General features: G+C 45.5%; 1 protein-coding gene across 5 annotated transcripts; it reads left to right on the forward strand.

Moving 5' to 3' along the window:
* The first annotated feature begins 6,528 nt into the window (after positions 1–6,528).
* On the forward strand, positions 6,529–10,119 carry LOC115204472 (sorting nexin-12). 5 transcript variants are annotated; one of them, XM_029770071.1, is made up of 6 exons: positions 6,742–7,106; positions 7,435–7,530; positions 7,788–7,912; positions 8,182–8,272; positions 8,500–8,506; positions 8,705–10,119. In XM_029770071.1, the coding sequence occupies exons 1-5, from the start codon at positions 6,942–6,944 to the stop codon at positions 8,503–8,505; spliced, it is 483 nt and encodes a 160-aa protein (XP_029625931.1). In that variant the 5' UTR covers positions 6,742–6,941; the 3' UTR covers position 8,506; positions 8,705–10,119. The 5 variants fall into 5 exon arrangements, with proteins under 5 accessions (XP_029625932.1, XP_029625933.1, XP_029625931.1 ...); XM_029770070.1 differs by having other exon boundaries at positions 8,746–10,119; XM_029770073.1 differs by lacking the exon at positions 7,435–7,530 and having other exon boundaries at positions 6,738–7,106; positions 8,746–10,119.
* Positions 10,120–11,253: the final 1,134 nt, after the last annotated feature.

An 11,253-nucleotide genomic window follows, 5' to 3' on the forward strand; every position in this document is an offset into this window, starting at 1 on the left:
AAGCACCATAAATCCAGAGACGCCATACTTTGATTACAAAGTTTGATGACAAAATGTGCCCATGAAGGACCCCCTTCCCACCTTCCTGTTCAAGTGAGTACAGTACAACAAGGTGAGTCCAAAAATGTCTTGTATGCTGCTGCATAAATTATGTAATATGCTAGGAAGATATGTATACTGTAGCTAAAAAAGTAATACTAAGTGTGTGTTATTGTCACGTCCTGACCAGTAGAGGGGGTAGTTGGGTCAGGACGTGGCAGAAGGGAGTGTGTGTTTGTTATTGTTTCATTGATTTTGGCCGTGTGACTTCCAATCAAGCACAGCTGTAGAGGGTTGTGGTTGATTGGGAGTCACACATAAGGTGCCTACTTTGCCTTGTGGGGTTGTGGGTGGTTGTTTTTTGCACTGCTTTTGTAGCCTGCAGAACTGTCACTGGTGTCACCCTTTTGTGTTGTTCCTGTGGATGCTCTACTCCTTTTGTTTTGGTAATAAAAAATGAGTATTCACATACCTGCTGCGCCTTGGTCCACTTCTTCAGACGACAGCCGTTACAGAACCACCCACCAAACCAGGACCAAGCAGCAGAAGAGGAGGAAGCCACAGGAGAAAAAAAGGAGGAATGGACATGGGAGGACGTCCTGGACGGCAAGGGAGCCTACACCTGGGAAGAGATCCTGGCCGGAAGGGATCGCCTCCCATGGGAACAGGTGGAGGCACTCAGGAGAGTGGAGGCAGCTGGACAGAGGAACCAACGGGAATGTTTTGCTGGTACACGACTAGCGTTCAAACCCGAGAGGCAGCCCCAAGATTTTTTTTGGGGGGGGCACACGGGTAGTTTGGCCAGGACAGGGAAGAGCCGTAAGCCAGCTACCCGTGACTACAGGGAGGTGCGTATGAGGTGGAGGGCGCCATGTTACGCTGTGGTACGCACCATCTCGCCCATACGGACGCACAGCCCAGTTCGCCCAGTACCAGCGGCCCGCAGGTGCCAGGGCAAGGGGAGCATCGAGCCGGAAGGGGTGATGCCAACCCTGCACTCAAGACCGCCAGTGCGCCCTTTCGGTCCGGTGTTTCCCGCTAGACGCACTAGCATGGAGGTGCGTGTCTCCAGGCTGGAAAGTCCAATACCAGCCCCACGCATCAGGAGTCTAGTGCGTCAGCCCAGCCTCGCCAGTCAACAGTCACCAGAGCTGCCCGCCAGTCAACAGTCACCAGAGCTGCCCGCCAGTCAACAGTCGTCCGAGCTGCCCGCCAGTCAACAGTCATCAGAGCTGCCCGCCAGTCAACAGTCGCCAGAGAGGTCAGACTGCGCTGAACTGCCGGAGTGGCCAGACTGCGCTGAACTGCCGGAGTGGCCAGACTGCGCTGAACTGCCGGAGTGGCCAGACTGCGCTGAACTGCCGGAGTGGCCAGACTGCGCTGAACTGCCGGAGTGGCCAGACTGCGCTGAACTGCCGGAGTGGCCAGACTGCCCTGTTCTGCCGGAGTGGCCAGATTGCCCTGTTCTGCCAGAGGTGCCCGCCTGCCCTGATCTGCCAGGGTGCCCGGCCTGTCAGGATCGGCCAGAGTGGCCAGACTGCCCTGTTCTGCCAGAGTGGCCAGACTGCCCTGTTCTGCCAGAGTGGCCAGACTGCCCTGTTCTGCCAGAGTGGCCAGACTGCCCTGTTCTGCCAGTGTGGCCAGACTGCCCTGTTCTGCCAGAGTGGCCAGACTGCCCTGTTCTGCCAGAGTGGCCAGACTGCCCTCCGGTCCAGCCCGAGTGGCCAGACTGCCCTCCGGTCCAGCCCGAGTGGCCCTCCTGCCCTCCGGTCCAGCCCGAGTGGCCCTCCTGCCCTCCGGTCCAGCCCGAGTGGCCCTCCTGCCCTCCGGTCCAGCCCGAGTGGCCCTCCTGCCCTCCGGTCCAGCCCGAGTGGCCCTCCTGCCCTCCGGTCCAGCCCGAGTGGCCCTCCTGCCCTCCGGCCCAGCCCGAGTGGCCCTCCTGCCCTCCGGCCCAGCCCGAGTGGCCCTCCTGCCCTCCGGCCCAGCCCGAGTGGCCCTCCTGCCCTCCGGCCCAGCCCGAGTGGCCCTCCTGCCCTCCGGCCCAGCCCGAGTGGCCCTCCTGCCCTCCGGTCCAGCCCGAGTGGCCCTCCGGCCCAGCCCGAGTGGCCCTCCTGCCTTCCGGCCCAGCCCGAGTGGCCCGCATGTCTTCCGACCCAGCCAGAGTGGTCCGTCTGCCAGGGTCAGCCCGAGTGGCCCGTCTGCCCGGCGCAGCTATCGGCGCCAACAAAGTGGGCGACGCCGAAGGTGGAGCGAGGTCCACGTCCTGCACCTGAGCCACCTCCAGGATAGGTGGGTTGGGGAGGGAGGGTGTAGCACAGTGCCGTCGGTGACGGCAGCCACCCTCCCTTCCCTCCCTTATTGTTTAGGTGTTAAATTTTGTTGGATTTTCTTGTTTTCCTTTTTTTTAGGTGCATCCCGGCGTCTGCACCTTGAGGGGGGGGTACTGTCACGTCCTGACCAGTAGAGGGGGTAGTTGGGTCAGGACGTGGCAGAAGGGAGTGTGTGTTTGTTATTGTTTCATTGATTTTGGCCGTGTGACTTCCAATCAAGCACAGCTGTAGAGGGTTGTGGTTGATTGGGAGTCACACATAAGGTGCCTACTTTGCCTTGTGGGGTTGTGGGTGGTTGTTTTTTGCACTGCTTTTGTAGCCTGCAGAACTGTCACTGGTGTCACCCTTTTGTGTTGTTCCTGTGGATGCTCTACTCCTTTTGTTTTGGTAATAAAAAATGAGTATTCACATACCTGCTGCGCCTTGGTCCACTTCTTCAGACGACAGCCGTTACAGTTATGTAGTAAACTGTTAGTAGCCCATGTGCCTCAACCTAATAATTTGATACCTTTCCCCCTCACAATTTAGCCTACTGTTCTGACTTTGTGGTGCACATGTAGCCTATAGCCTGTTTTAGAGAAATGTAATCATCGACTATTGTAAAAGCTTTCATTGTCTGCTCATATGCCCCCCATTGTTGTTTATTATTATTTAAAAAATTAAAGGCAGTAAATGAGGGTGAATTAACTGTTTCGCTGCCATTCAAGGCTCCGCTGATAGCCAGGTGTAGCAGTGGTAAGGATGCACTACATTGTGCTGAAAAGAAAGATCTGTTGGGACAGCTTTATGTAGCCCCTAACTGTTTGTGGGCACCATTTGTCACCATTATAGTGAAATGAATGTATTGTTTAGTGTTGTGTAGTGGCTTTGCTGGCATGCGGCACACAATTGGCCGAGCGTCGTCCGGGTTTTACTGGGGTAGGCCATAATTGTAAATAAGAATTTGTTATTAACTGACTTGCCTAGTTAAATAAAGCTTAAATAAATAATAATACTTTTAGTTAGCCCCACCAAGATTTACATGCTAAAATCGCCATTGAATCCTACCATTGGAATTGACTGGCCAGCTGACACTTCATATACAGTATATCAAATAATGTTGTAAATTGAATCTGATATTGTTTCTAACTTCATTTGTTTTCAAGAATGTATTCAAATCAAATTTTATTTGTCACATGCGCCGAATACCACAGGTGTAGGTAGACCTGCTTTACAGCATTTCTATCAGCATCTTAAATGTGCAACCAGAGGGAAAAAAACTCTAGACCAGCTTTACTCCACACACAGAGACGCGTACAAAGCTCTCCCTCGCCCTCCATTTGGCAAATCTGACCATAATTCTATCCTCCTGATTCCTGTTTACAAGCAAAAACTAAAGCAGGAAGCACCAGTGACTCGGTCAATAAGAAAGTGGTCAGATGAAGCAGATGCTAAACTACAGGACTGTTTTGCTAGCACAGACTGGAATATGTTCCAGGATTCTTCCGATGGCATTGAGGAGTACACCACATCAGTCACTGGCTTCATCAATAAGTGCATCGATGACATCATCCCCACAGTGACTGTCCGTACATACCCCAACCAGAAGCCATGGATTACAGGCAATATCCACACTGAGTTAAAGGCTAGAGCTGCCGCTTTCAAGGAGCGGGACTCTAACCCGGAAGCTTATAAGAAATCCCATCCGACGAACCATGCCCTCCGACGAACCATCAAACAGGCAAAGCATCAATACAGGACTAAGATTGAATCGTACTACACCTGCTCCGATGCTTGTCGGATGTGGCAGGGCTTGCACAACCACAAGCTGCCTAGTGACACAAACCTACCAGACGAGTTAAATTACTTCTATGCTCGCTTCGAGGCAAGTAACACTGAAACATGCATGAGAGCACCAGCTGTTCCGGATGACTGTGATTACGCTATTCGTAGCCGATGTGAGTAAGACCTTTAAACAGGTCGACATTCACAAGGCCGCTGGGCCAGACGGATTACCAGGATGTGTACTCCGAGCATGCGCTGACCAACTGGCAAGTCTTTTCACTGACTGTGTCTGTAATATCAACATGTTTCAAGCAGACCACGATAGTCCCTGTGCTCAAGAACACTAAGGTAACCTGCCTAAATGACTACCAACCCATAGCACTCACGTCTGTAGCCATGAAGTGCTTTGTAAGGCAGGTCATGGCTTACATCAACACCATTATCCCAGAAACATTAGACCCACTCCAATTTGCATACCACCCCAACAGATGCACAGATGATGCAATCTCTATTGCACTCAACACTGCCCTTTCCCACCTGGACAAAAGGAACACCTATGTGAAATTGCTATTCATTGACTACAGCTCAGCATTCAACACCATAGTGCCATCAAAGCACATCACTAAGCTAAGGACCCTGGGACTAAACACCACCCTCTGCAAATCGATCCTGGACTTCCTGACGGGCCGCCCCCAGGTGGTAAGGGAAGGGAACAACACATCCGCCACGCTGATCCTCAACACGGGGGCCCCTCAGGGGTGCGTGCTCATTGCCCTCCTGTACACCCTGTTCACTTATGACTGCATGGCCAGGCACGACTCCCAACACCATCATCAAGTTTGCCGATGACACAACAGTGGTAGGCCTGATCACCGACAACGATGAGACAGCCTATAGGGAGGAGGTCAGAGACCTGGTCGTGTGGTGCCAGGACAACAACCTCTCCCTCAACGTGATCAAGACAAAGGAGATGATTGTGGACTACAGGAAAAAGAGGATCGAGTACGCCCCCATTCTCATTGACGGGGCTATAGTGGAACAGGTTGAGAGCTTCAAGTTCCTTGTTGTCTACACCACCAACAAACTATCATGGTCCAAACACTAAGACAGTCCTGAAGAGGGCACGACAAAGCCTATTCCCCCTCAGGAGACTGAAAAGATTTGGCATGGGTCCTGAGATCCTCAAAAGGTTCTACAGCTGCACCATCGAGAGCATCCTGACTGGTTGCCATACTGCCAGTTGCCATACTGCCTGGTATGGCAACTGCTTGGCCTCCGACCACAAGGCACTCCAGCCACCCTCGTCATAGACTGTTCTCTCTGCTACCGCACGGCAAGCGGTACCGGAGAGCCAAGTCGAGGTCCAAAAGGCTTCTTAATAGCTTCTACCCTCAACCCATAATACTCCTGAACAGCTAATCAAAGGGATACCCAGACATCTCTTTTACGCTGCTGCAACTCTCTGTTTATAATCTATAAGTAGTCACTTTAACTCTATCTACATGTACATATTATCTCAATTACCTCGACTAACCGATGCCCCCCGGCATTGACTCTGTACCGGTACCCCCTGTATATAGCCTTGCTTGGTATTTTACGGCTGCTGTTTAATTATTTGTTACTTTCATTTTCTATTTTCTATTTTTACTTATCCATTTTTTAATTAACACTTTTTTATTTTTTATTCTTAACTTCTTAAAGCATTGTTGGTTAAGGGCTTGTAAGTAAGCATTTCACTGTAAGGTCTACACCTGTTGTATTTGGCGCATGTGACAAATACAATTTGTGTCTCAGTTGGTAGAGCATGGTGTTTGCAATGGTGTCTGCAACGCCAGGGTTGTGGGTTCGATTCCCACGGGGGACCAGTACGAGAAAAAAAAACGTATGAAATGAATTGAAATGTATGCATTCACTACTGTAAGTCGCTCTGGATAAGAGCGGCTGCTAAATGACTAAAATGTAAATGTAAATTTGATTTACCGTGACATTTCTATTTTATTTAACCTTTATTTAACTAGGCAAGTCAGTTAATTAAGAACAAATTCTTATTTACAATGACGGCCTACCGAAAGGCAAATGGCCTCCTGCGGGGACGGGGGATTCAAAATAAAAATATAGTGCAAGACACACATCACAACAAGAGAGACACCACAACACTACATGAAGAGAGACCTAAGACGACAACAACATAGCATGGCAGAAACACATGACAACACAGCATGGTGACAACACAGCATGGTAGCAACACAAAACATGGTACAAACATTATTGGGCATTCCCGGGGTAAACCGGGTTAGCGTTGATTGCGTTCGTTTTAGAACCCGTTTAGGCCGACACCGAAAGTCGGCTCAAAACCAAGGTTAAGCACGTGGAGTAATTTGTAGGATTCTGTGTTTTCACATGCAACATGTATTGCTCTTTTTAAAGTATTTATCTACCTTCCCAATGAAAACTAGTTGGAACATTTGAGCATCTATTTTAAGGAAAGGAGATATTGTTTGTTTTTGAACGATACATATTGTTGCCTTGTTGATAAAACACATGGCCGACTGGCGCAGATTACTGTTCCATTTGAGAGGGTGCTCCTCGACACCGCTTTTACCCTTTTTACGTCACGGTGCACTTAATCGAACTCCCTCAGTGTGGCTGGGTGTGTGTAGCGAGAGAGGGCACAGGGTGGCCCTCTAAATCTGGGCAGATTCATTTACATTTGCATACCACATCAAATTAATGAAAGGGGAGATCTAATAATTATTTCTCAGTATTGAGTGTTCTGACGTGAACTCACTGGGTTGTCGGATAAGGAAAATGTCAGATCCCACAGTGGCTGATACTCGCCGGTTAAATTCAAAGCCTCAGGACCTGACGGATGCTTATGGTCCCCCCAGCAATTTTCTGGAAATTGACGTTTATGACCCACAAACTGTTGGAGTCGGGCGGAACCGTTTCACAACTTACGAAGTCCGAATGCGGGTAGGTTGCTGAAGATGGATATCTGTCGTTAGATATCTAGCTAAACCTACAAACATTTTCAGCTAGCTAATTAGTTATAGCTTACTAACGTTAGGTGGATGAAAATCGAGGCCCGGGATTTAGTCCGGCCTACTCACTGAGGTATTAAGAACGGGCCTACTAGCTAGATAACCTAGCATTGTCAGCTAGGGAAGTTATTCAAATAGCTTTTGAGGTAACGTTAACTTTCTAGCCCTTTTAGGCTAACAGGGTTAACTAACGTTTAGTTATATACTTGTCGGCTGTCTCTTGACGAGAATATTCTTGTTTCTGTTTTCATTAAATGCAGACAAACCTGCCGATTTTTAAGTTGAAGGATTCCATTGCGCGAAGAAGATACAGTGACTTTGAGTGGTTGAAGAATGAGTTGGAGCGAGACAGCAAGGCGAGTGAAAGATTAGCTATTTGTTTTTGGGTAAAATGTATTTTGGGTAGGACCTATATTGATGGACTATAATATATACTGTATCTACATATCATTACAGTAGAGTTTTTCCTCAATGGTGACGTCTACATACGTTGCTTATTACATTACTAATTTCATTAGTTAGAGAAATAATTTTGTAATTAATTAGTCATGGTTAAGTTAATCAGCTATTTTAACGGCTATGGACTAAATGCATTGCTATTGATTTATTCCAGATTGTAGTGCCGCCCTTGCCTGGGAAGGCACTGAAGAGACAGCTACCTTTCCGTGGGGATGAAGGCATTTTTGAAGAGGCTTTCATCGAAGAGCGACGTGTGGGTCTTGAGCAGTTCATCAACAGGTGGGTCTTAACTTACTAAACATTAGAGGATCATCTTGAGACAACCAATGCCAGGAGAAAACACATTTTGAGCTAACCAAGATCAACTTTTTTGTAATAATATGAAGTAAGCTGAAACAGTGTTGTGGTGGCAGATTTGGAATTGGCTTCTGCTGGTGTAGATGAACTAAAAGTCATATTTTTAGACACCATTTTTTAAATGCACAGTCGGGAAGATGTTTAAATGCATATCTTTATCTATAAATTCATGTCTTTCTCTTTTTTTCTAGAATTGCAGGTCATCCTCTCGCTCAAAACGAGCGCTGTCTTCACATGTTTTTGCAGGACGAGAGCCTTGACCGTAACTACATTCCCGGAAAGGTACGGCCGTTGGGTTTGGACTTGGGTTTGACAATGGGGTGTGGAAATGACTGCTTTCTGCTCTTCTTCCTTGTTCTGCTCTCCTCTCATTTGTTATTTTTCCACTGAGCTCTTTGCCATTCGAAGTAGTGCAGTACTTGTTTTATTTGATATGTTGTGTATATACTACTGTGTATGGTGAATTGAGTGGTGTGTTTACTGATTCTATTTATTCTCTTTTTATACAGGTATGAAGTAAGTTTGACTGTTTATTTACATTTTAAACACTAAAATATTTTGGAAGTCAGATGATAGCATGGCCACAAAATCTTGTGATGTTACTGACAGTTCACACAGCTATTATATCTGTGCTGCTTAATTAGTATTTTAAAAAAAAACTAATCTGACTTGACTTTACACAATGTGTGGAACATCTCTTTCACTAATGGAAAGACGACATCTGATCATATGTGGCACAATTGTTTGGGATCCAGATCCAGTGATCCAGAGGCGAGATGTGCATAGCACCGGCCAGAACCCGTCTGATTTATCACCTCGTCCCGATAAAGCATACAGAGCCCTATCCACGTCGCAGCCGCAACCACCTCTGACAGCTGCCTCTGTCTCTCTAATGCCTTGTACTGTATATACATGTATATTCTTCTAGATACCCCAGCAACACCGGTTCACGGCCCTCTGCAGCCCTGTAATGTGTGTAGCCAAGCACACTAAATGGGGTGTGTTACAGGAAAGTTAATACATTGTTGCAGATTTACATATAATCACAAATTCATTTAAAAAAAAATCTCTATCTGACTGAATTTTCCCCCCAAAAAAACATTGCATTTGGCACTGTAGTTGAGTCCACCTCTATGTATCAATTCCAGCTATGCCTCATAATCTGCCCAACCTCCCAGCGACATTAGTTTTGTTTCACTTGTCTTTGTCCCTCCCTCAATAAATTATTTTCTTGAATGATTTAATCCACAAATCACAATCTGTCTCTCTAATGATCTTCATCCATAGAAGACTGGCTGTGTCTATGTGTAAAGTATATATGATAACCTAATAGAAAATACATAGCTGTTTGAGGGGAAATTGGTATACTCTCTCTGCCCAGCATAGCCTAAAGTATTATGTGTTCATGGTTCTGTCATTCCAGTTAATGGGATACCTATTTTTCTTCACACATCAATAAAGAAAAAATACCTCTTTCTGTCATTCCTTCTGGAGACGTTTCACTTTTGTAATAGTCTGATTTCTTACCTTTAAGTATTCAATCATAATGTATCTCTGGCCCTTGGTACCCACAGTAACCAAAATTGTTTCTCCAATTGTATGATTAAAATCTCTGATGGATGTCAGTAAACAATGGTACCTTCCAAAGTTAAGCAAAATGTAGCATCATTGGAAAACAAACGTTTTTTTAAAGGGAGATCTTCCCATAGTTTTCCTCTAACATGACATTCCATGTTTCTTTGCATTTTCCATTGAAATAAGAATTTGTGGCTTTCCAAATGCTCTTGCAGTTAGATTTTTCTATTATGATTACTTTTTATTATCAGATTTTTTTTCTCTAACTATGTTTGCCTTGAATTGTTCATTATCAGTCTTTGCATCGTCTTCAGTCTGTTTATGGGAATGTAATGTCAGGTAATCAAACCACTGTGAAAACAAGGGGCTGATGAATAATCCACACATTTTTATTGATAAAGAAGCTTTTGGCATGAAGTTTATTGACCTAAAGTATTTCTTGAATGCCTTTTTTGTCGTATGTATTTTGTCTTCATTATTATCATGTACATTTAATCTCCGTTTTCAGAAGAGCTGCCTTGTTTGTACCATAAATAAAATTCCCTCTGCCTGCAGGGCTATGTCCAGTTGTCTCTTAAATGCTCTTTTCAAATTCATGTCGGGATATGCGTTTCCTAATGCATCTTGTACAGGACCATACTGTTTATTTCCTGAATTCAATTTCTAACTAGAATGTCATTTCTTAGGTCGCCTCGTATGTGTCCAGCTGATTACGGAAGTAGAATAGTCCCTGTTGCTCCAAGAGATTAGTTTATGGAAACTTAGTTCTTAGTTGAAAGTAAGTCATATTTTCTAATAAACCAGGTATTTTCCCTTTATAAGCATTTTCCAGCAATCATAATCTGTGTTAAAATGTAAACTCTTGGTATAACTAATAACTTCAAAAATAGGTCAGCATGGTTAGAAGATTACACTCCATGGACAACCAAAGTACTGAGTGCTGTAGTTGGGTGGATGTATGTGGTTACTTGCTCTGTTAAACTTTAACTTTAATTTCTTAGTAGCATACTCTTGGAATTTGCGGGATTAACAGGGGGGAGGAAAGTTTAGTCAAGGGGATTAAACTTCTCCCAAAAATACCTGACCTGTATGGTTCATGGCTCAAAAATCTAATTAAAGTTGACTAATACAACACAATTGTCCCAAATAACCATCTGTTAAGATTTAATTGAAAGTAGCACTAAGACTAATAGGATTTTCTGCTCCTTTGTAGCCACCCCACATACAGTATGCAGGTGTGGTCAGTTAGTTACTATAGCAGTGGATGAGATGTGGATGGACGAAATGATTCACAATGGGCTGTTCATGCTATAAAAGATTGCTTGAGTACAAACACTACATACTTTTTCAGTTAAACATGCTTTAGATAATGTCCCATGTCATATTTCTTAGAATATAGTGCTAAACAAAAACAATATGTGTGAAGTAAAGAGTTGAGTTTTTGGAGAATCCATTACCAAAACTGCATAGTTTATGTTTAATGTCAATCGAGACTGAGAATATCTACTGATGGCAAAAAAGAACCAAGCCTCTCTTGATCTACAGGCCTTGTCCTGTGCAATGAAAGGGGGCAGAATTGTTGAACTGTATGGGACAGTAGTGAGATTAGCAGTGTTATGTTAATGGTGCAGATGGAGATACCATCCCAGACCGTAAGGCTAGTGGTGACGACGCTTGTTTTATTTAGG

This window comes from Salmo trutta, chromosome 12 (assembly GCF_901001165.1).
Source record: "Salmo trutta chromosome 12, fSalTru1.1, whole genome shotgun sequence".
In the NCBI taxonomy this organism is placed as follows: domain Eukaryota; kingdom Metazoa; phylum Chordata; class Actinopteri; order Salmoniformes; family Salmonidae; genus Salmo; species Salmo trutta.